Source organism: Natator depressus, chromosome 4 (assembly GCF_965152275.1).
Source record: "Natator depressus isolate rNatDep1 chromosome 4, rNatDep2.hap1, whole genome shotgun sequence".
Lineage (NCBI taxonomy): Eukaryota > Metazoa > Chordata > Testudines > Cheloniidae > Natator > Natator depressus.
Genome location: NC_134237.1, coordinates 64,348,450 through 64,372,056, shown reverse-complemented (window position 1 = coordinate 64,372,056; position 23,607 = coordinate 64,348,450). Strand labels below are relative to the sequence as shown.

General features: G+C 36.9%; 1 protein-coding gene across 2 annotated transcripts in view; it reads left to right on the top strand.

Annotated features, from left to right (window-relative positions):
- FSTL5 (follistatin like 5) overlaps window positions 1-23,607 on the top strand; it is a 546,388-nt gene that overhangs the window by 501,144 nt on the left and 21,637 nt on the right. For both annotated transcript variants that reach the window (XM_074951085.1, XM_074951084.1), the window contains 2 exons: window positions 5,747-5,854; window positions 10,266-10,390. In XM_074951085.1, coding sequence (XP_074807186.1) covers window positions 5,747-5,854; window positions 10,266-10,390 — 233 coding nt within the window. The remainder of the gene's footprint in view (window positions 1-5,746; window positions 5,855-10,265; window positions 10,391-23,607) is intronic.

The window sequence follows — 23,607 nt, the reverse complement described above, 5'->3', positions numbered from 1 at the left end:
TTAACTCTATTGCAAGCATCTATGAATTCAGTTCATGAATAAGCCTAATAACTTGTTAACAATTCAGCTGTCATCCTCAGAATAAAAGGCAATTATTTCAGTGAGGGTTTCTTATACCACAGTACATGTTCTCATTCAAATTGCAATCACACAAGTGTTTATAATGTCTACAGGATTCTGTGTAACATGATGTAATGCTGATGCATAACACATGCTTTTTAACAATATATAAAGTTGATTTTTAATAACACTTTAGGATTCTAACAAAAACTATGCAAATACACTCAAAGTTTTTTACTTGAGGTATAAATCATTCCAATTACTTGTTTTTAAAATTATCTTTTTTGTCATCGTAAAATGCAGTGGAATACATCATTAAACTACCCTAAATTAAAAACAACAACAAAGGCCTTTTTCTGGAGCCCACTCTGTGTTCCCCTGCAAGAGTCCCTAGTGCTGGGGGAGGAAGAGGATTGTGGATGGGGAACAGAGCTATCCTGTTCTGCACCAGGGACTAAGACATCCCCTTAATATGGGAGGCACAAGCCACCTCCCACCAGTCCAGACTGACCCTACTGCCAGTGCAAGGATGACTTCCCCAGAAAATCTAAGTTTTTGCAAAAGAAAAATTTGAATGTCAAAGAAAATTGCTATTGTAAAACTGAGAGATATTTATATAAAGCAAAATATCAAATGATAATACTGCTGGACACCAACTTAGGGAACTACAGAGGTGGATTTTGTTCAGGAATATAAGCCTCAGTCTTAATGGTACAAGGAGACTTAGTGAAAGAAATGCATTTTCCCCCAATAAACTTGAAAATACTTAATTCAGACAAATATAAATATAAGATAGTCCTCAAAGTTGTTATAGGAAGTAGGATAATAGGACTGAGAATAACTGGTGGACTAGAGAAATGAACTGAAAGGCAGCCTGTCTCTCTATTGAAGTGATTGAATAGAGCTTCTTTTGAGCTCAACTGATTTTCCTGAACATGGGATACGCTTAGCCACTCACTGCAAAAATACCATGGGACTTGCCTCATATGACTGGTTGCTGTTAACCATGCACATACTTAAAATATATAGCTTGACGACAACCTGAAAAGTCTGTGAGTATTTGAGTAGAGAAGAAGAAAAAAGTCCATAAAAAGTTTCTACACATAGTACAGGAAATACTTTGCTCAGCATTGCTGGTATTACCGCAGAAACAGTCCTGTTCTCCTTATCTTTTAATAAGACATCTGTTTTCACCTCCACACCCTTTTTTCCTCTAAGCACTAGTAATTTTTTATTTCCCTTTAAGTTAGGTCTGTAAATATATACCTTAAAATTGAGTGAAAAGGGAGTTTAACTTCTTACTCAGGTCAGTTGTTTGAAAAGTATTTATTTCTGTTGTTCATATGAGTATAATTTCCTAGCACAGGAAATTGCAAAAAGTCAAAGCTTCTTCGAAAATACAATAGTAAGCTGTTTGTTCAGCTGCTCCTTAATAGATTGCCTCCTTTGTAAGTAACTAAGGTAAAATCTAGAAAACCTGTCTCCTCTGTATATAAATAAGGCCATACCTCCTAAAATGCAGTCCACCTGGCTCAGTGGGTTAAAGACTTGATTGGACCTGCTGGGAAGGAAACAGACTCTGCAGGTAAAAGTGGGGTGATACAAGCAGGAGGAATGCAGGTAGTACGTCCTCTTCTCTGGGCTCGCTGTGTCCTATTGTCCAGCAAGAGGAAGACAGGACCTGCTTGATGCACTCCTCCATCAGTAATTTAAACCCTTATCTGTTTTTTTTTTTGGGGGGGGAAGGGAGTTTGGAGTCTCTTGTTCCATTTCTAGCTGTCCTCTATTTTAGTAATATGTTACTTAAATACTGAGCATAATTATTGTCAAGTTGATTATCACTTAAACTCTAATTCCTCAAGATAAAACTGTATAAAACTAGTATGGAGAAAGTAAGTGTTATTTAATCCTTCTCATCACACAAGAACTAGGGGTCACCAAATGAAATTAATAGGTAGCAGGTTTAAAACAAACAAAAGGAAGTATTTTTTTCACACAACCTGTGGAACTCCTTGCCAGAGGATGTTGTGAAGGCCAAGACTATAACAGGGTTAAAAAAAGAACTAGATAAGTTCTTGGAGGATAGCTACTATGGCTACTAGCCAGGATGGACAGATATAGTGTCCCTAGTCTCTGTTTGCCAGAAGCTGGGAATGGGTGAGAGGGGATGGATCACTTGATGATTACCTATTCTGTTAATTCCCTCTGGGGCACCTGGCATTGGCCACTGTCGGAAGACAGGATACTGGGCTAGATGAACCTTTGGTCTACCATAGTATGTCCATTCTTATATCTGCTTTGCAAAATTGAGTTTTCAGACATGCAAAAAAAAGTGTTCTCATCAGGATCAAAAGTGGGAAAAACAGAGGCATGGATTCAATAATGAAAAAAAATCTATCAAGTTTCTAAAGTGAAGAAACTCTAAGTCACTAAAATCAATTTTTCATGTTTTGTGCAAACTTTTATGCTGCAGAGTTCTGGTTTTTTCCTATCTAAATTTTCTCTCTTATTTTGCTTCATTCATTTATTGTCCTTTTTAATTTCTGTGGTGGTTTTGTTTGGACGGAACTTTTTCTAGCTAGTTTTATTAATTTCTTTGATAAAAATCAACAGTAAAGGAAAAAATGTAGAGGTACACCTGTGACAATTTGGTTCTAAGAAGATGGTTTTTAGGGAAAAAAAATATATATATATAAACAAATAGTGAAGATGAGATGACCGATCCTATATTGAATGTTCTGAGTTACAAATGGTTGTTGCAAACAAGCACATGCTTAACTTTAAGCACGAATGAGCCCTTTGACTTTAGTTGGATATTCACATGCATAAAATTAAGTATCTGCAGGATATGGACCTTAAGCAAATCTTTAGGGCAGTGATTGTCTTCTGTGTTTGTGCTGTGTCTGGCACAATGGGGATTGGGATTGGGAATTTGGGGCACTACCAAGAAGGAAGAAATGAAATCATTCACGTGTAAGCATAAATATTTGTCATTCATACCTTTCCTTTGAAGTAGCTAAATGGAAATTTGAGGCAAATTAAATAGTACAGCAGTCTAGCTATTGTTTTAGACAGTAAGTAGCTTAACTCAACAGTACTATAAAAGTTTTATAAAGTGTGAATGACTTTTCACAGGAGTTATCTTGCTGCTTAAAAAAGAGCTAGTAAACAACTGGCTTCATTTTGTGTGTTCAAAAGGAAAACCAGGTTCTGCTTAGATGCAGAAGAGGCTTGTTCTGAGCCCTCAGGAGTACAGTTAAGTATCATCTGCAGTCTCATCCAGCCATTAGTGCATTATCTTGAGGATTGACATCATTAGTTTAAATTAGGTTCACTTAATTAGCCAGCTGGTACTCTCCTTGACAAACTGATAAACAAGCTGTGCTTTAGAGTTCCATAATGGCAAGACCAAAAAACAGAGTGCCACATGTTATTTTTTCTACTGTAATGACCAAAATAGAAAAATTAGCCCTACAGTTGTTTTACTTCACTTATAATACAATGTGTCACTTAATCAAATGCTCTGTTGTCCTCCACTTATAAAGTCTTCAGATACGTTCTCAGCTGTGTGATTGTTAACAAGTCATTTCCAAGAAAGGAAAGAAGAGCATGCAAATATCTAAAATAATTGGTTGGGCTGAAGAGGCACGGAACTCAAATTAGTTATACTGAATTAACCTGTTGAACTCTGTGACCTACTAGGACTTGATCACAAAGCTTCAAAGAGCAGGGAATGTTACTGGATCCAAAATTCTGATCTCACACTGGTATAACTGTTGATACCAACAGAATTACTCCAGATTGATTGATTTGGGGCTAGATTCACAAAGAAACTCAGCCGTGGTGATGCTGTACCCCTGTAGGACTTGGGGGCAGCTGAGCAGAGGTTTTGTGAATTCCACTGTGGCCTGATTCTGGTATTCAGGCACCTGAAGTGGCAGGATCTAAGTCTCTGAATCCAGCCATTAGTGAATTATTACAATTACTGGGAGGAAAAAGTCTACTTTTTCTCTATTCCCAATTTTTCTCTAGCTTTGCAATTAATTTAAACGTTTAAATATTTCTGTATTTTATTAAGGTTATATGAAGAGTTCTGGTGGAATTCTGAACTAGCATGAATACATTTTCTTTGAGTCAGCCCAATACACTTTTCTACGTGTTCCACAGCCTTGAAATGACATTGCATCCTGACATATTTTTTTCCAGCTTAGTGAGTTTTCTGTTGTAATATCATAATGAAGATCTCACACTACGGGTGTGTCTACGCTGCCATCAAAGATGTGAATGTAGCTTGGGTAGGCATATCCACACCAGCTTTAATCTAGCTACTATGGCTAAAAATAGCAGTGAAGGCATGGCAATACAGGCCTTAGCACAAACTGTACAGTTGCACCTGAAACCGTAGCCTGGTCCAAGGTTCAAGATGCTGTATCTTCACTGCTACTTTCAACCACACTATCTAGATTAAAGCTAATGCAGGTATGCCTTCCTGAATTGCAATCACATCTTTGATTGCTGTGTAGATGTATCCTATATGACCTCAAAGTATAAAATATAGATTCTTTGTTTGCTTTTGAAGCTAGCTCTCTTATCTTCTCTTTTTGAAGATGGGCTCCAAGCCTTTTCTGGGGTCTTATTGCATATGATGTCACATAGTAGTTTTAATCAAATTGAAAAGTCAGAGCTGCCAAAAATGTAGCTAGAATCCAAACCAGAACATCTTTCACCCACCCACATAGTTTCCCCACAAATACCCCGGAACCAGTGTTGTCCCATCCAATTGAGAACATTTTATATAGTGCAATAAGATTTTCACTCTGAATAAGAGAAGGCAGGTGTTACCTACTTTTGACAATTCTGCCTCTATTGTAAATACTGTTAAGGGTTGGTGAGATGTTGTACTGAACTTATTTTGTAAAAATACAAAAATATCAAAATATGAACTGCAATGAATTTAAAAACAAAAGTAGTATTGATCTGTAGAAGAAGAACCTAATTAGGTAGAATAAGAACATTTTCATAGCAGTCATTTCTTTCAAGTTTAGTAAATTAAATACCAACCATTAACAAATGTTGACTGACTAATAAAAGTACTAATCTATACACAATACTATACAAACTGTTTCCTTATTGATGGTGGCCTTGTCATTTAAGTAATCCAACTGGGAAAGAAATGTGTTGTACAAATGTGCTTGCTGTTTTAAGCTCTGAAATTTTTAGGGAGATTTTTCAAACTTTGATCCACAACTCGAGAGAAATGCAAAACATTTAGCGAAATACGTTATCAAAATGCCCTTCCCTTTTCAGTCAATGTCCAGTAAAAAGTCTTACCCATATTCATTAAGTGTAATATACACTGTGGTAAGGAGGTTAAATAAACTTTTGGCTGACTTACCACTTTTGTCTTGAGCTTCTTTGTAGCTCCAGTATAGTATACAGTCAGATGCTGAGTGAACATATATCTGTCATGTCATGCAAATAATGAAGATTACTATTTAAGCAGAAGTACAATAGCTTCAAATTAATCAGAGACCTGCTTCAACAATTGGCAGCCTGATTTTTATATGTGGTCTTATGGCATCTCGAAGATCTCATTCAGTCATAATTTCTTGTATTATTCTATTTTATTTTTCTCTTCCGAAATCAAAAAGAGTGATTATTTCTACCTTTTTTTTTTATACTATAGGCAGTAAGCACAGACCCTGTTCCAGTGAAACTACACTATGACAAATCACATGATCAGGTATGGGTGCTCAGCTGGGGAAACATGGAGAAGAATTCACCGACATTGCAGGTCAGTATACTTTGTGAATCATTGTAGTGATGCTAATACTCAAGCTTAACAAATGTCAGTGGGTAGTGCAGGTCTTGCTGGAGCCCTCGGCTTAAAATATGAACTAAAGAAAGGTTATGAATCAAAGCAGACCTTGTCAGAATAGTGACACTCGGTATCAGCTAACTAGTAAGCATGTCCCTGACCTGAGAGAATGGCATAGGAACACAGAGTGTTCAACAGTATGTAAACAAATTCCTAAGATGGTGGTACAGGAAACCACAGACCTCCTGTAAAGATAAGGATGGGATGACAGGATAATGGCTGAGGATGTTTTGTTTGAACTACAAAGTACAAAGGTGGTAACAACATATGGAATTTAATATGTAACTTGTTTGTACCAATGTATAAAAAGAGAGTGGAAGGAGGGCTGTCTTCGTATTGGCCTAGGGGATAATGCTGTTGATTGAGCTGGTACCTTGTCATGGACATACATGTGCTAGTGTCCCTGTGACCCATTGGACAGGGCACTAGCACAGTGCTTTGCTGACAATAAACCTTGCCAAGCCTTCACCACCGAACCAAGCCTTTGGTCTTTCTTTGAAAAACATCGAGGTCTGCTGAATCAACAAACTACTCTCTCTGCTGATGCAGAATACATATGAGCTCCAGAAATAGCAGTACCAGAAGCCTAGGATATCAGACAGGTACGATCTCGTTCCTCTCTCACATCGTGCCTTGGGAGAATATAAGAACCTTAAGCAGTGGGGCACTAGCAACACTAACAACAAGTCAGTGGCAGATTCATATCCTGGCATTTTACCATCTAGAGACCTGGGTTCAAAATTTTTATGTCATAAGTTTGGGACCTGATTCAGCTAAGCATGCAAGCCCTTATATATGTCCATCCCTAATCAGGACAGCATTTAAGCAAACATTTAATGTCTTGAATAAGGATGCTTTCCCCAATCAGGGCCTTGATGGGATCAGCATATCCTGGGAGGATACTTGTGTGCACGACAAAATAGCAAATATAGAGTTTGATCATGGCAGGTGCTGAGGATCTTGAGCAGTCACTGACATCACTGGGAATCTAGAAGGCTCGTCACCTCCCAAGAAGAACTCAGCATCTCTCAAAATTGAGCAAAAAGAATGGAAGACACTAGTCAAGAGAAGAAAAATAGAGATAAAATATTTGGTTTATGTGTGGGGTTTTTTTTTAAATATAGAAACTAAGACACTTAAACAAAATGGTGTTGGGGAAGACCGTTTTCATTGTATACCCAGATTAATTTTTCACTGGGAATACTTTTTCATTCGTCAAATAAAAAGTGATTTAAAAGCATCTAGTTCCAAAATTATTAAATTATATGGAAACCTGACAATCTGCTTAATAACAACATTTTTGTTTGTCTTCATTTAAACATAATATTAATAATCTCAACAATGGTGATAAAGTGAACTACCTGAAAATAATTCAGATAACCGGTGAATTTGTTTACTAAAGTTGGTTGTTTTCATCATATTCATTTCTAAAGGTGTGATTCTACTGAATTGATAATGGCAGTGGGACACAGGTTACAAGAATAGCATGTTTTAGAGCTGCATATCTTTTGAATGTAGATTGTATGTGTTGCTACTGACTGTGACTGAATGTCTGGTTGGAGCTTTCAGCGGATTTTAAGCATGTTGATTTGCTGCCTAGATGTAGCATTATTAAACTGTGTTTCAGTAAAATTATGCAGGCTTTATAGATATGTGGGCAAGCTAACAAAAACCCATAATGTGAACTTTTTTCAAAATAAAAGAATAAATAGCTTCACTTTTACAATGTTTGTGAGCATATGCAAATCTAAGTACAGTCACTGGAGAGCAATTTAAAAAATACATTTCAACAGTTGTACTTAAATTTTATTTTTTCATATCATTTTCTACTTCTGTTTAAAACAACATCATGACAATATGGTAATCTCCTGCTCTACCTGACATTTTTTTACTATAATTTCAGGGTATCTGGCTATTTCATTTTACCTTTTCCTTTCTTACTGCTTTACAGAATCTTCCCCCATACATCCTCTTTTTTGCTGTACAAAGATAAAGGCCAAGATTTTTTTTATTTTTTTTTTTAAATGAGTGCCTAAACTAAGGCTTCTAAATTCATGTGTAGGCACCTAAGCAAGTGGGGTGGTTTTCAGTGTGAACTACTGGGTACACAATTAGGGCAGGCATTGTGGGATACTGGCAGAAGCTAGTTCTGTTGACAAAACAGTCAGCAGTGTCTAGACTGGCTCTTTGTCACAATAAAGGGAGGGGAAAAGACAAGTCTCTAGGGGTGGAAGTTTTTTGTCACCAAAACTGGGTGTTTTTGGCTACAAAACTTGCCAGTGTAGACAAGCCCTTTGAAAATCTGGCCCTTTAATTTAGATGCCCCATTGTGGATTCAGCAGCCTGATTTCAGGCACTCATTTAAAAAAAAAAAAAAAATCTTGGTACCTTGACCTTGGCCTAAGAAAACTGTACTAGAATAAAAAGTAAGCATGAGGGTGGTTGTACTAATTTAGATGGAATATATGGGCCTGTGACAGTGAGTGTAGCCTTAGGCTGACTCACCAGGCTGGGCATTCGCTAAGCATCCCCACATGGGGCAAATTAGGGAAATAATTAGTTAAGGACTGAATGATTAACCAGTTAACAAGGTTCCTCAGCTCATCTGCTGAGGACAGCTAAGAGAGAGACAGGAAGAGGGGAAGGCTGGAAGAAAGAAAGAAGCCTAGGATCTCAGAGAGGTGCGATCTTGTTCCTCTCTCACACCCTGCCTTGGGAGAATGTAAGAACCTCAAGCAGTGGGGTACTTGTTTTTATATTCACACTGTAAATAAAGCACTAGGTGTTGAACTTGCCATGAGTTCTATGTTCATGAAGACTATTGGCAGTAAGGACAGTGAGGGAACCCTGCCCTGTGACATGGCCCAAAAAGTAAAAGGTGTTACACAACCCTGTGCAATATTAAACAGTGTTAAAGAAGGTTTGGTACACAAACACCTTAGCCTGCTTAGTACCATGGCAAATACAACATTCAACATCTTATTAACCTTTTATTAATGACACAGAAAAAAAGGAAAAACAGTTAAAGCATTTGAGATGCAAAGTATTAAGTGAGGCTTTTATTTTAACAACAGTCCTTGTTCCTTTCCTTTAGCTGGAGAGAATTTGAGAAGGGTGGAAAACATCTTGTTTGACAGTCTCTTAGATGGTATTAAAGATGGTTGTAACTGTCCTCTTGAGAAAAAGAGAAGAAATGAGTTGAGATGGTCTGGAGCATTAGAGGCTGCTGCTGTTAAAGACTAATCCTGTTTCCTAAAGAAATAAAACAAGGCAAACAAACAAAAAGGGAATAGAAAAGAATAGCAAAGATAGAAAATTCAGTTTGTCTTTGATATTGACTTTCACTTGGAACCTTACTGCTGGAACCTTACAGCATACTGTCTTATTAACCACTCTGAGACCTGGCAAATTTGTACCAGAATCAGGCTGTAGGGCATTGCTTTCAGCTGCCTCTTTTTGGTCACAGACAGGAAATAAGGTTAGCAAGGAAAAGAACACATAGGGAGTGTGAGGAAGAAAGACAAAATCTCACATTCCAGAACTGGTGGAGGTGGTGGTGTCATCTGGGTCCCTCTCTGGCCTGATCAGGCTATATCTCCAGGATTAGGATGAAGATGGTCTGGGTCCCAGGACATGGTAGGGGTAGCAGCCATGATGGTGAAGTAGCCAGTTATTTTCCAAAATCTCTTTAAGTACCCCAAAAGAAATTGATGGGTAGAGTAGCCTTCATCATTTTATCCACCAGTTAGGCCCAATTTCCAACACATCAATTTAGATCATTAATTTCTGATCCTTAATTTATCTTGTTTACCGGTCATAATTTTAATACGGTCCTTGAATTATATTAGTCGGACTTTTTTGTTTGTATTAATTCAGTCTTTGTGTCTTACTTTGCACATTTTCCCATCAACATTTGTTATTGTTGGTTACAGTAACGTTATATAATTTTTATGCACTTTTACAATTGAGCTTACAATTAGGATAAATGTGTAAGCCCAATCATTACAACAGGGTTAAAGCCTGGACACAATGTTTCTCCAAAATCTGTCATACCAGTTAGTTTTACTCCATTGTCCTTTGAACTGCTCTTTATCAGCATAGCCAAAAATTAATGCAAACAGGAGTGGAATAAAAAGGCAACTGATGATGGACTATTACCATTTATTAAATTTGACTTGCATATAATAGCATTCCTGTGCTGACAATGGTGGAGTTGAGGCAGAGAGGGTATCTTTAAACCTGCTTATTATTTTGAATCAAACCCCATTAATTCCAACTAATTGTTGGCGTATTTTTAAAGCATGTAATACTGTTATTATTACTCTAGGTAATAACACAGGCCAGTGGGAGTATTGCTCACCACACAATCCATACTCAGCCCGTGGGAAAACAGTTTGATAGAGTGGATGACTTTTTCATTCCAACTACAACCCTAATCATCACCCATATTAGGTAAGTCCATATGAGTCATAATATTTTATAATTAACTTTCAAATGAGCCATGACATCTCATGTAAAGAAAGCACTGTATTGTTTGAAGAAAACCCAGTAATGATAACATTTATTACTGTGTTATAAAGTTATTCTCTATGGGCCTACTTCGGTGGGAGTTTTGCTGAGTATAGACTAAGTATGTCAGACTTTGGCCATGTACCAGCATATCTCTTTCTGATCTTGTCATATATTGAAAACTTCCACTGATGTCAGTAAGGGCTCCACACATGGAATAATGTTGGGATTGAGTGTTCTCTGGTTATTTGATTTATTTGTGGAGTCTGGATTCTTCCTTGAATGAAGGTCACAGATACCAGTTTGTTAGTATTGCTGTGCACTGCACACAAACTTGAAAGTCCCATTGACAATGCAGAATTGAGCCCTGGGTGTCTTGATAACCATAGAGCATCATAGACTACATTAGATGTCACCAATTGCTTTCTTGATTGTGCCCTCACAAATTAATGTGCATTAATTCTTGTATAGTGAGTTTCCTGTTGTTTCTTCATGACAAAAATACACCTCTTGGAGGTGTTAGTGGGAGCTCATTACAATCTCTGCTGGAAGAGGTGGTAAATTTCATGAACTCTAGCTGCTTCTCTCAAGAAGTGTAACAATCCACTAGTTGAACCACTGGAGCCTATACATTTCACGAACTATGCTTATTTGTCCTACAGACTATATAAACTCTGCCTGTAATATGAATATACCAGGTATGGGAGAAAGTGGCCAGTTGGATTTTATGGAGACATGGGTTAGTCAGAGAGGAAAGAGAAATTGTGAAGAGGTGAGGGAAGGAGGGAAATATTTTAAATGAGAAAGAAACGAGAAAAGAAATCTCATGTTTCCACCCACACTCCAATCTCTCCCTCCCACCCACTTCAAGGGAGAAGGGCTTGGTGATGGTGTTGTCCCCACACCATCACCAAGTGCTGTAACCAATGGTATATGTAAATGTATGTCAATTTTAATTATACTAATTTTTTCTCCGGGTATGTTAGCAGGTGTATTAAATTGCTTTTTCCCCCCAAATTTGCCTATAGCAGTTACTAGTGCTTCAGTCCACAGAAGATGCAGAAGTCACATATTCCTTCCACACTTCCAAAACTTGCATTAATTCTCATTGGGAGCTTTGTGTGCTCAAGGAATGTAAGGTCAGCCCCGGAATAACCTAGTCCTGCTTTTACTTCAAACCAGTGTTGCAAATAATTGAGCTGTTTGTTTAGTACTCTGAGTTTCGAAGGTTTTGGATACTTGTACAAAACTGCTTTAATTAGGAATACCTTCACTATAAATGAACAAGCATCATTCACCCTGAGGGAGATTCAGCTACAATTTCAAATAATATGTATCCTCCCTTTTTAAAATATATATTTAGAAGTTTGGCATTGGCTTTCTTTTAAATGTGAAATTCAGAAATTTATCAATAAAAATATTTGTCAGTTTCTGAATTCAAATTAGTAGGATAGAGACTGAGCTGTTGAAATTCATAAAAGTAAAAATATTCCCTATACCTTTCAATATGGTCCTTTGTATCAGAAAACATCTTTGCAGTTCTCCTGAAGATGCTGTCACATTAAAAGGCAAAATGTCTAATTTTCCATGTAATTCCTAGATAACAAGTGAATTATCACCCTGTCATATGTAAATGAAAACATATAGTAAATGTAAATTAACACATTTGAATAATAAATTATGATTCCAAGTACCATAACTGTGCACCTATTTCTTTAATTAAATCGATTTAAACATGAGTATACACTATCCCTGAATAAGTGCACAAACAGTCCTTATCTGCGTGCTTAGAAAATCATTAAACCATGTCTGCTACATTTTGGAGTAGTAGTACTTTAAAGCCAATGGCCACTATTTATATAAAGTAGCAATCAAGTAAGGAAGCACTTCTCCTAGTATTAATGGAACATAATTTTTTATTTCTGTATTAATGCCCTGGGGAGACTCGGTTTCTATTGAATTCTGTCATTAATGGCATGCAGTGGTGGTGGTTCTTACCTGGACAGGTGCCCACAAACCCTTAATCCACAATGTAGAGCAACATTTAAAGGAAAGAGCTGGCATTGATCTACCCTAAAGTGCTGGACTGATTGATTTAATTGTCTTCCTGGGCAATATTTCAACTAATGGATCCTGTTGGGCACTTCTACATGTTGCTAATTGTATTCAGTTTAAGCAGTATAGCTTAAGCATAACAATAAAATGTGGTGTTCTTTTACATCCCACAGCATGGCTACCAGTAAAAAGCTTTGTCAGAATAAAGACTGAGTCAACTTTCTAAATTAAATATAGGTATATGTTGTAACATTTTTTTCAGATAAGCACATATTGTGCCATCTTATTAATGAACCTTATTAATATTAAATATATTTATTTTGTTTCATGAAAGTCAAAAAGATCCTACACTATTTAGGCAGACACATTTATTTAAAGAGATGCTACCAACTTTATCTGGGCCAAAATTCAATATAACTATAAAATATTTCTTGTGCAGATTTTTACAGTGGAAAGGTACAATGGAACAGAGGTAACATTTCAATTTGGTACATTAATTTCCCTACAGTCAGAACAGGAAACAGAAATATGGAAATGGACATATAAGAACAGAAGGGCCTACTATGATCATCTAGTCTGATCTACTGTGTAACACAGGACATAGAACTTCCCTGAACTAATTCCTCTTTGAGGTAGAAGATATCTTTTAGAAAAACAACCAATCTTGATTTTAAAATGACCACTGATGATGAGTCCACCACAGCTTGTTCCAAAGGTTAATTATCCTTACTGTTAAACAAATTGCTTCTTATTTCCAGACTGAATTTGTTTAGTTTCAACTTCCAGCCATTAGATCTTGTTATACCTTTGTCTCCTATGCTGAAGAGCCCACCGTAAAATGTTCTCCATGTAGGTACTTTTAAAATGTGATGGAGTCATCCCATAACTTTCTCTTTGCTCAGCTAAGTAGACTGAGTTCCTGGAGTGTAATACTATAATCATTTCTGTGCCTCTTCTCTGAACCTCTGCCCATTTTTCAATATCCTTTTTGAACTGTGGACACCAGAACTAGACATAGTATTCCAGCAGTAGCTTCAGTGGTGCTAAATACAGAGGTAATTTAACCTCCATACTCCTACTCAAGAGACAACAGTGACATGGGAATGGGAAAAGACAAAGGGCCTGATCCAAAGCCGATTGAAGTCAGTGAGAATCTTTCTTTTGGCTTCAGCAGGCTTTGCAATACACCCAACAGAATGAAAGGGAAGAAGAAGAGAGAGAAAACTAAAAATTGAATTGTACACATTAAATTTTAAATTAATGGAGTGAAATACTGAAAGAATGAAATAGGATAAGGAGTGACAACATAAAATAGAAAGAAACAGAACTTTTAGGATTAGTGAATTTTATTTTATTTTTTGATGCTTCTGATTTCTCTAACTTCTAATTTCTTTTGCACTTTCTTTTCAAGAAATAGTCTAAAATAAAATGGCTACTGTTTCAAAAGGGCTTATAATATTTTTCCTATGCTGACATAATTGATTTATGTATATAACCAATGAAATTAATTCACCAGAGTTTGATTGGTTTGTGCTGCATTGGAAATGCCCTAAAATATATTTCCAAAAAGACAACCCTCCTCATGCTTAGAAAAAACTCCTTGAAGGATGTGCCATTTTCAAATTTCTAAAAGTGCAAATAGTGCCCTTAATTTTTAATTAATAGAGTGTTTAAAATCAAAAATTGTTTTTTGCAAATAGTTTGACAGTATACTTTTTAGAGTATCATTAAATGCATTTGATCCTGAGTAGAAAATGAATTCTTCCTATTTAGTAATCAAAGAGGTAATTATTTGCCTTTTCCTCTCTCTTGATATTATTTTCACCAAAAAAAATCTTGATTACCAATAGTTCAAATACTTCAGCAAATTCTCCCAATATTCATTCCAATAAAACAAATCCTGACCTTGGTCATGCATGTGGAGCTTTTAGCTCCCAAGGAATTTGACACTAAAAAGAGCTGGATTTTGATTGTTAAAATTGTACCAACTCTGACTGCATCTTGTATTTAAAAAAAAAAAAAAGCAATGATGCAGACAGAGATCACATGTATATTTTTCTTTTACTTTTCTGGAGTAAATCTATTTAAATTTGTTCATTATTTAAAGAATTCACCTTCCACTGTGCCTGACTTTCAAACACTTTGAAGTTTTGTTTAAATAAAAATGAACTATATGTGCAGTGTGTCAGGGAAGGTTTTAAATTAACTGCAAAAGAGAAATCCATCAAATTAGTAGTGGTATGGAAAAACTGTCTAAATCTAACCTGTCATCAGTGAGCTATGAAAATACTCAATAACAGCACAAGCGTGTTAAGGACGTTAAGTAACAAACATCAGATTTCCTGCTTATTATCCTTTTGTGTATAAACCAACCAGGAGAACATGTCATGAACTTGAATAGCAAGAGACAGCTACAAAGGAAATAACCCCACTGGCTGAGTGAGTTGATATGGTTAACTTAACTGTTCAGGAGCTCCTCTTTGCTTTGTTAGAATTCAGTCCCCACTGACCATGCAAGAGCAGAGTTTTCCATCATAATGAAAACCTTCTGGAGGTACGCACATTTGTCACTTGTAAACTAATTCTTTGAATGATGAGGCAGATTACAGAATGTGCATGTTTTACCAAATTGGTGTCCAGGACAAATCTGAGTTTATCTTGTGGCAACTCAAGTCTGAGGTTTTTTGTTTTGTTTTTTAAAAGAGGCATTTCTGAGCCATCTGACATTGTCTTGTGAAAAGACTGTAGCTCTCAAAAGATGTCATACATCTTGTGTAAATTAGAGCATGATGTAGGTGATATCATTTAAACTTTCTAATGAGTTTTTATTTGTGAAGTACAGAGGCTAAGGAGGTTTGTAGGAGAGGGATATGTCTATGTTTGTATATAAATGTACATAAATGAAAGTGATGAATGTAAAGCAATGGTGGACTATTGGTTCTGTCTCATTTTTACCTTTAACACAATTACATACTTATTTAAAACTTCATGTAAATACAGATGAGTTTTATATTTTAATTTGAATGAGACTAACACGGACAGAATGATGTGTGGTCAACCCTAGCTGTTAACTGGTTTTAATTTTACATTAAAAAAAGAAAAATACACTGCTTCTAAGTTACTCTTTAAAAAAATGTCATATAAAATTAGTTGTTACATTTATCCATTTGTCATTTAAAAGGTATTCCTTGCTCCTTACCAGCATTAACAGAAATGAATTATGCAAGACTTGTCCACTGTGTACTGTACTTAAAACATTCACCTAAATGAGCATTGGCCTATAGTTTTCAAAGCTTTAAGCATTTAAAAGACTCCCAAGAGGTGTGGACTTTTGAAGTTTTGAGAAAATTGATTGGTGTGGGGGAAATGAGTTAAACTTTGTGTCTATTTCACTGAATAGTTGAATTAATCTGGGTGCTGCTGATTATTCTCTGAGAATAATATTTGAGATAGGACTGGGTTAATGGCTGTCTGAACATTATTGTAATGTGTTTTCTAAAGCTAATCCAGAACTGGAATCTGGAATTTATTTCAAGGGTTTTTGACCCAGATACACAGATGAATGCAGACACAACACACAGTAGATGGGTTTAAGCAGCAGACCATAACTTTTTATTGATATGAATTAATGCTAGGGTGAAAAGTATGACAAATTCCATCAGGCAAAACAGTGGTCCAATAAAGGAAAATATGACTTAATGCTACACCAACAACACAAACAAGGCTCAATCGCTTAGTATCCTAAAGGTCTACCCAGCCACAGATATCCTCCTGATTCCTCCTGTTCTTGTTAGGGAATGGGGGTGTTACTGTGACCAATGATACACTGAAGAGGCTTCCTCTCGCTCTACAAAAAGTGAATTTAGCCAATGCTTTGAGTCCTGTGCTCAGGTTTATCCCAGTAGCTGGTCAACTGACAGCTACACTAATCCCATGCTGGACACCAGCTAAATGTTGTGTTGACTCTCAAAGCCCATCCCACCCAAAAAGGCTTCCCAGGTATTGTGAGTAAGTAAAAAGCAAAACAACAAAAACTGAAAATCCTCAGAGCAATGGCCCATGCTGTCCTGAGAGAAAATTTCTTCCCAAACTTTCCTCTTTAACTGAGGGGTGATATGGCTTAGCTGACAGCATAGTGGGAGTCCCAGGTATGCCATTTTCAGGCCACTTAAGTACCGAGGAGAGTGAGTAGGAGCCATTTAGACCTCAGCAAAGATTGTGCCAGGGCCTGGGGAGAGACCTCAGGAGCTGACCAAACCTGGTTGGTTCACTCCCCAAGCTAGCCAGATGAGTGCCAAGAGGGGGTGGAGCAACTGTCCAGCTTTGTCTCTGAAGCCACCCCCAGACACCTTTCCTTCTCTCTAAGATGAATGTGATCATGCAGAGGAGAAGGAAGAGGAGGAGGGCCATGAGCATTGGGAGGTGAAGGGCTGAGTGACTCCCCTACTCTATCTTGCAGCATGGCTAAGAGCACAGGGTGTGCCTTTCTCCCTCTAGTCTGGTCAAACTACTCCTCTCCCCTGGTAAAATAATGTTAAATAAGCTACCAGACTCTGGCCACATTGCTTTCTTGTCAGTTAACCATCTTTAAACACCAAAGCAAACCATACAATAAAGGGTAGGTCTGTTGTTAAAGGTAGCTCTAATATCTCCAGAATACCTTGTCCTTTTTTCTAGTTACCAAATCCATGCCTGATTTTCTCAATGCAGATAGGAAGCATAAGATTTCCTCAACTACTCTAAGGTCAGGGAAGCACTCCCTGATGAGCCTCTGAAAATCGTGTGAATTTAACCCCATAATCCTCATGTCACTTTATGGCTTGGGTGGTCCCCCTGCTAGTTACATTGGGACAGGTGGTGTCATGTATGTGGGAGTTCCTCCAAGGGACAGCAGAAGACCTTCACCCCCTTGAGACTTAAAAATGAAGGACCCATGCTTGAAGTTGTTACTGAAGGAAAAGTTCCATTGACTTCAGCAGAACCGAGTAGTGACTTCTGCACTGTTTACTGAGACTCTAGATCTACTAGTTGAGTCCAGTGCCCGAGAATTCCATCTCAGGCAGATCGCAAGCTGGAAGGACACTGTGGTACAACCCACTAAGGCACCAGTGATTCCAAATCTATAAATAAATGAGGGCTTGGTGTTAGGAGTGTATGGTCGTCAATGGAGGATTTTTGTTTTTATTTTTCATTTTGCAAATCTTGAAAAAATATGTGTAGCCTGTTATCAACTGCTACTTTGTTAGTACATGTAACATATTGGCTCATTGCTGGTTTCAGTTAAATCATGCCTGAGCACATGCTCTGTGTGTGTGTGTGTGTGTGTGTGTGTGCATCTGTGTAAAAATATAGTTTCTTCTATCCACATTTTCAGAGTGCACAGCCTGAAAGTAGATCCCACTGTTGCAGCCAAGGGCACTCAGATACCATGGTCATACAAGGAGACAAATAGTTAAGTTGGAACGTAGTAGTAGTAGAAGAAATCCCAAGGTCCTTATTCTGTTTTACTTAGTTTTTACTCAGACAAACCTACACCCAATTTATTCCCTTTGGAGATTTGCCTGTAAAAATTGAGTAGGGGCTTCAGTCTTTGGCCCCATATATTTACCTTGAAGAAAATTTCATTAAATGAACCACCCTTCCTGCTAAGATAGATCAATACAAGCAATTATGTTGTCTCTTAATATCTGTTCCTTATCATAAAAATAGACATTTGTAATTAGTGTGTGGGATGGCTGCAAAAAGATTATTTTTGCAGTGCCCATGAAAGGATGTTCTTAGAAGTCTAAGGAGCACAAGGGCTGATTATTTCAGTTCCGCAGTTCATAAATCTAAGTGAACAAAAGATAATTGGAATAAATTAAAGTCTATCATTACACTGCTGTACAATGTTTCTAAGCAATATTAAATGAACTAGTTGTAATGGATTCTCGCTAACTCTTTAGCTGTTTTAATCTTTTTAACAAGCATTTTGACCATCATACAGTTACCTGCCTCAATCTGTGAAAGAATGAACAATCAACCCACTGGTGAGGGAAGGCTCATGAGCTGAGTAAAATTAAATATTCTCTGTGTGAAATGTTTCATTCTTCTCTTTCTGTTGTGTAGATGATATTAGGAGAAATATCCACTCTGAAATTATATTCATTGGTTCACACCAAACTTTCTGAAAACTGAGCCGTTATAAAAAGAGATTGGAAATACACCATTGTAAGAGTTCCTAAAAGTAAGCCCTTTGGGAAGAATTAATGCATTCAAAAAACTCACAAGGCTTCCAACTTCATTCCAAAGCATAGGCTCGCACACTGCTGTGGAATAGCTGAAAGACTGGAAGCACATTCTATGAACCAAGTGCAAATCAGCACATTAAAAAAAAATATCACTTTGCTTCAGGAATCCTGTAAGATTAGAAATCATGAAATTTTGCTTTGCAAATCAGATGATGCAAGCAGTAAATTCTGTGTCTATCATTGTCAAAACAACAACAAAGAGATACAGTTAAATTTTGGGTTGTATATCCAACTAGCTAATGTGGTCTAGTTCAAAGATAATAAACAACAATTTAGTATTTTACAAATACTACTGAAAGTTGGGTAAGGAAAATGATAATTTATGCCAATTCACACACATTAGTGAATAAAATATTAATGATGGGTTTATAATATAGGGAGCAGTGCTTCTCAGCGGTAATGTAAGCTAAGGGGGAAGTCATTTCAGGTGGTGCTTAAGGACACAGTTATAGAAGGCTCAGCAGCATCACAGCACACTACCTTAGACCAAAAGAAGCTAATATGCCCCAACCCTGTGGGATCAAGACTTCCAAGAGCAGATGTCTTCTCTGAGGAGGAGGAGAATCTGTGGAGCAACTGCAATTGACAGTAACTGTAGTATCCAGTTGACACTCTGAGCAGCCAGTAGCAGCACAGCTTGTGCAGGAGCAGCAGAGTTTGGAGGCATACGCTCACTCTAACTCTCTAAAGTACTTAATGGTGAGGAGAGCATTAGCTGGAAACTGCAAAAATAACCTTGCAGAACTTTTCAGTCCTCTTTCCCATTGCTATGTCCCTTCTCCCCGCCCAAAAAGAAGGAAAGAGTGCAATTTGGTTTTACAGGAAGAACATGAGACAGATAGAAACCTTCCTTAAGACTTTATCTGCCTCTAGTTTTAAATTGTTCCCTTCTAGGATCTGTACTTTAAAAGCAATACAAAGAATGAACAAAAGAGAAGAGATTTAGCTTGTATAGGTCATTCAGTATTTATGGAAGAAATGAACTGGTGTAACAGTTCAAGTTAGGTCTGTGGATTCATCTGACCATTGTTTGCAAATGAAATTGATAGATAAAAGAGAATTAATACACATTATTTTGTATGGTACAATTAGCAATTCATTTCTAAATTCACCTTGTGGTCTTTATTATGTTTATTTAAAAGTCATTGATTTATACAGACAAAGGCTATTTCAACATACCTAACTCTTACATTTATTACATTTATTAAATTAGCCTTAAAAAACATGAAAATTGACCATTGTTTCAGGTGTGAAGTTTACTTGCTTCCTTTATACAGTGAAAACTGATGATAAAGAAAAAAAAATATTTGATTTAATTCACACACACACCCAAAAAAGCCCACCCAAAATCTTTGTTGTGAGTGAGTGGAGTAGAATTTTTTCAAGGGCTGCAGAAGTATAGCTGCTAATTGTTAATTGAGTAAAGATGATAGTAAATACCTAACTCTTTCAGTATAACTATCAAAATTGATGCTTAGTACTCTGTTAGAAACATGTGGGATTCAGACCAGCTGTGTGCTGTGGCACAAAGGTGGTGGTGAAAGGAAATTCCTTGTGACCTATCCTACTTTCACAGCAATTCAGGCACCAGCTAGAATCTGGCCATAAATAAGCTGTGTGCATGAAATCCTGGCCCCAGTGAAGTCAATGGAAATGTTGCCATTGACTTCAATTAGACTAGAATTTCACCCTATATGTTTCTTCTTCCCTAATGCCTGTACAAATATCTTTAAGAGCAGGTGTACAGGAGGGGATAATGGGTACCCAGTCCATTAGAAGTGGCCAAATAAACCATTATTTCAAATAATTGTAGCACCTTCTTTCATCCACTCTTTTTGGAACAGCAGCATGTAGCACTACGTGGAAATAAAGCACACGTGTGTAATATATTCTAAAACACATTCAAGTATAGCAGAAAACTAACCCACAGAGGCATAGCCTGTTGTCCATGGTATTCAAAGAGCAGCAGGTAGCTTTTCTTTAATGCCCTCCTAATTAATCATACATATTTCAGATAAATCAAATTATAAAGAATATGGCAAGTGATGGCAAGACATATTAAGTGATCTTGAAATTTAACAGTTACCCATTTTGTCAGCTTCCAAAGCACGATTTTTAAACTAAATTCAGTATATGTGATAAGGGACTGTTTTTTTATTTGTTTTGTTTAAATGCTTTATTGTTTGCACAGAATGACCACAAGTTAATTAAACTTACTTTGGTGGCTTTTCCACCAAGTTAAATAGCAAATGATAAAGTGGATTGTATTTTTGAAATATCTATCAGACATATATTCCTGTGTCTGAATTATAAGAACAAAAAATGTAGACTATAACCCAAGGTCCCTCAGATATACGGGAGCTGTTGTTCAATCATTTTTTTTCTAAGAGGGTTTGGATTTCTTCACAGTTATTATACAGGTTTTTCACTGATGCAGCTTCACTAATGTCAGTGGAATTACTCATGATTTACACTTCTGTGAGTTAAAGTCAGACCCAAGTTTTTCCACACTTCAAAATTGCCAACCCCACGGTTTCAAAAATCATGTGTCAGGCTCCTGAAAATCAGGAAATTGGTGTAAATAGAATTAGATTTGCTTTCTGTATTTTTGAGCCTTTAAGGAACACTCACTTCACATTTTCAGGCGTTCCTCTGCAACCACAAATGCTAGAAACTTACTTTTAATTTTTGTCATGAAAGTTGGGATTCTCGTGTAATGGCATGACTCAGACTCCTCCCCCCACGCACCAGATACTGTATCATGAGATTTGCACTAAAATTGCAAGGGTTGGTAATGAGGTTTTTGTTAATCACTTGCAGTTAGTTACATGGCCAAATTCTGTTCTCATTTACATCATTATAGTTACATCGAACTCTTCATGAGCTCTGCACATCTCCATGATGGACCAGAGCTTCCAGGGGACTCGTCAGCATCCATTTGAGTCTCAGGATTCATGGGTTCTCAGGCTGAACCTGTAGCCTTTTCCTTGGGGACAAACCACTCCCAGCCATCCACTGCAAGAGAAGAATTATTCAGAAAATCCAAAAATTTGCAACTCATGAAGTTCTTTTTCCCTTCAAGGGTTATTCCAATGTAAGGGAAATGGAGCCCTAAATTTGCTCACATTCTGAAGTATCAGCTAGATGGGCAAGACTGGTTTGCAAAGGAAACCCTCACAAATGATTTGCATCATCATTATTATTATTGCTTTATCACTTTATCATGCTGAGGTCAGTTTGGGCTGAGGTCGATAAATGCACATTCAGTAAAAGTAATGAATTTAAAAGTGGGAAAATCCTTCCATTCTTCTCACTTACACACACAGTACTTATCTCTGTTTTCATGTTCATAAGCTCTCACACATCTTTAGGTTTGTTTACAGAGCTCAGAACCCAGCACTTCCTTTGGAACAGCCATGTTCTGAGCAGCATGAAGAGTCTGAGGACTAAAGGAACAGTCCTATCATCAATCCTGCATTTCATCAGAGCTTACCTTTTGACTTGGGGGTAATGAGGGTGTTTCACACGGTGTTGGCTGTTTTTATGCAACAGTTTATAAGACTCAGTTTTCCTGTCATTCCTCTGCTCTGCCTTTTTTGGTTGGCCTACTAATCCACTCCCATATTGTGATCCTCAGAGTAACAATATTTGGATTCCCCTAATGAGTAGATTACTAGTGATACTGCAGTATTACAGGCTAGTAAAATATTGTCGTGTTTTATATAAAGAATATTGCAATATTACTCTCTGTGATGCAACAAGTAAAATAAATTGTGGAAGGAAAGGGAAGGGAAGAAGGCCTTCAATAACAGAAACAACACAGAATTATCAGTGTGTGCCACTTAGATGAGTCCTCAGTCAGGTGGACTTCTACCTCCTTAGAATTTTCACACACAAATATTCCAAACCAAAAAATGAATGATTAATCTTTCTACAGAAACAGAGCACTAAATATTGATGGAAAAGTTCAGTATCATTTTATTATTCATAGAGAACAGCAGGAAAGGAAAATTAAGGAAATGAACTTTAAAGGTCAGAGACTGTAATAGCACCCAAAAGAAAAACAACTTTTTATTCTGATGAGCAATAGCCACTGGCAATATCTACTTAGCCTTTCCTTATCATCAAACAACAATTTTTGAGTTACAGAAATTAAACAAAGGGCCCTTCTCAGCATCTGCCGGAAGTGTACTGTCCTAGGCAAGAATGAAGGGATGTTTGCTGTGCACTTGCTGACAGTTTTTGACATCAGAAACAGTTCAGTCTAAAGTATATGTTATCTATAGATAAATATATGTACGTGTAATACATAATAGGATATTTTAATATAAAATGGTTCTAAAGAAGTATAGCCTGTTTAAAAATATTTTAGTCAGAGAAGGTTATCCGTGTGGTACTTTAAAATGTCCAGATCAAATAAATGATCTGTGCAACCAGTCAATCATGCTCACACATCCATCTCTGTGTAGCTATAAACTGGAGAACAACAAAAGAAATAAATAGCGAATGCTCGGGATACTAAATGTCAGACTCCTAGAGGATCAAATATTTAGAGTGAAAAGTGTAATAATTTTGATATTTTATTTATCACAAAAACTAAATGGGCCCCTGAAAGTAACTGAGCTGAACAGCCTAGTAAAGCATGCAAAAACATGCTTCTTTTTGGTTTTTTTAAACGAATATTTCCCTCTCTGGGACTATAGTGAATATTACTCCATTTCATGAGAAAAATAGCTAGTAGATAACATTTTGCTTCTTTTGAATTTTGTTTGTGATAATTAGTAGTTTTCTATATGGATTGAAGAGACACTCTTC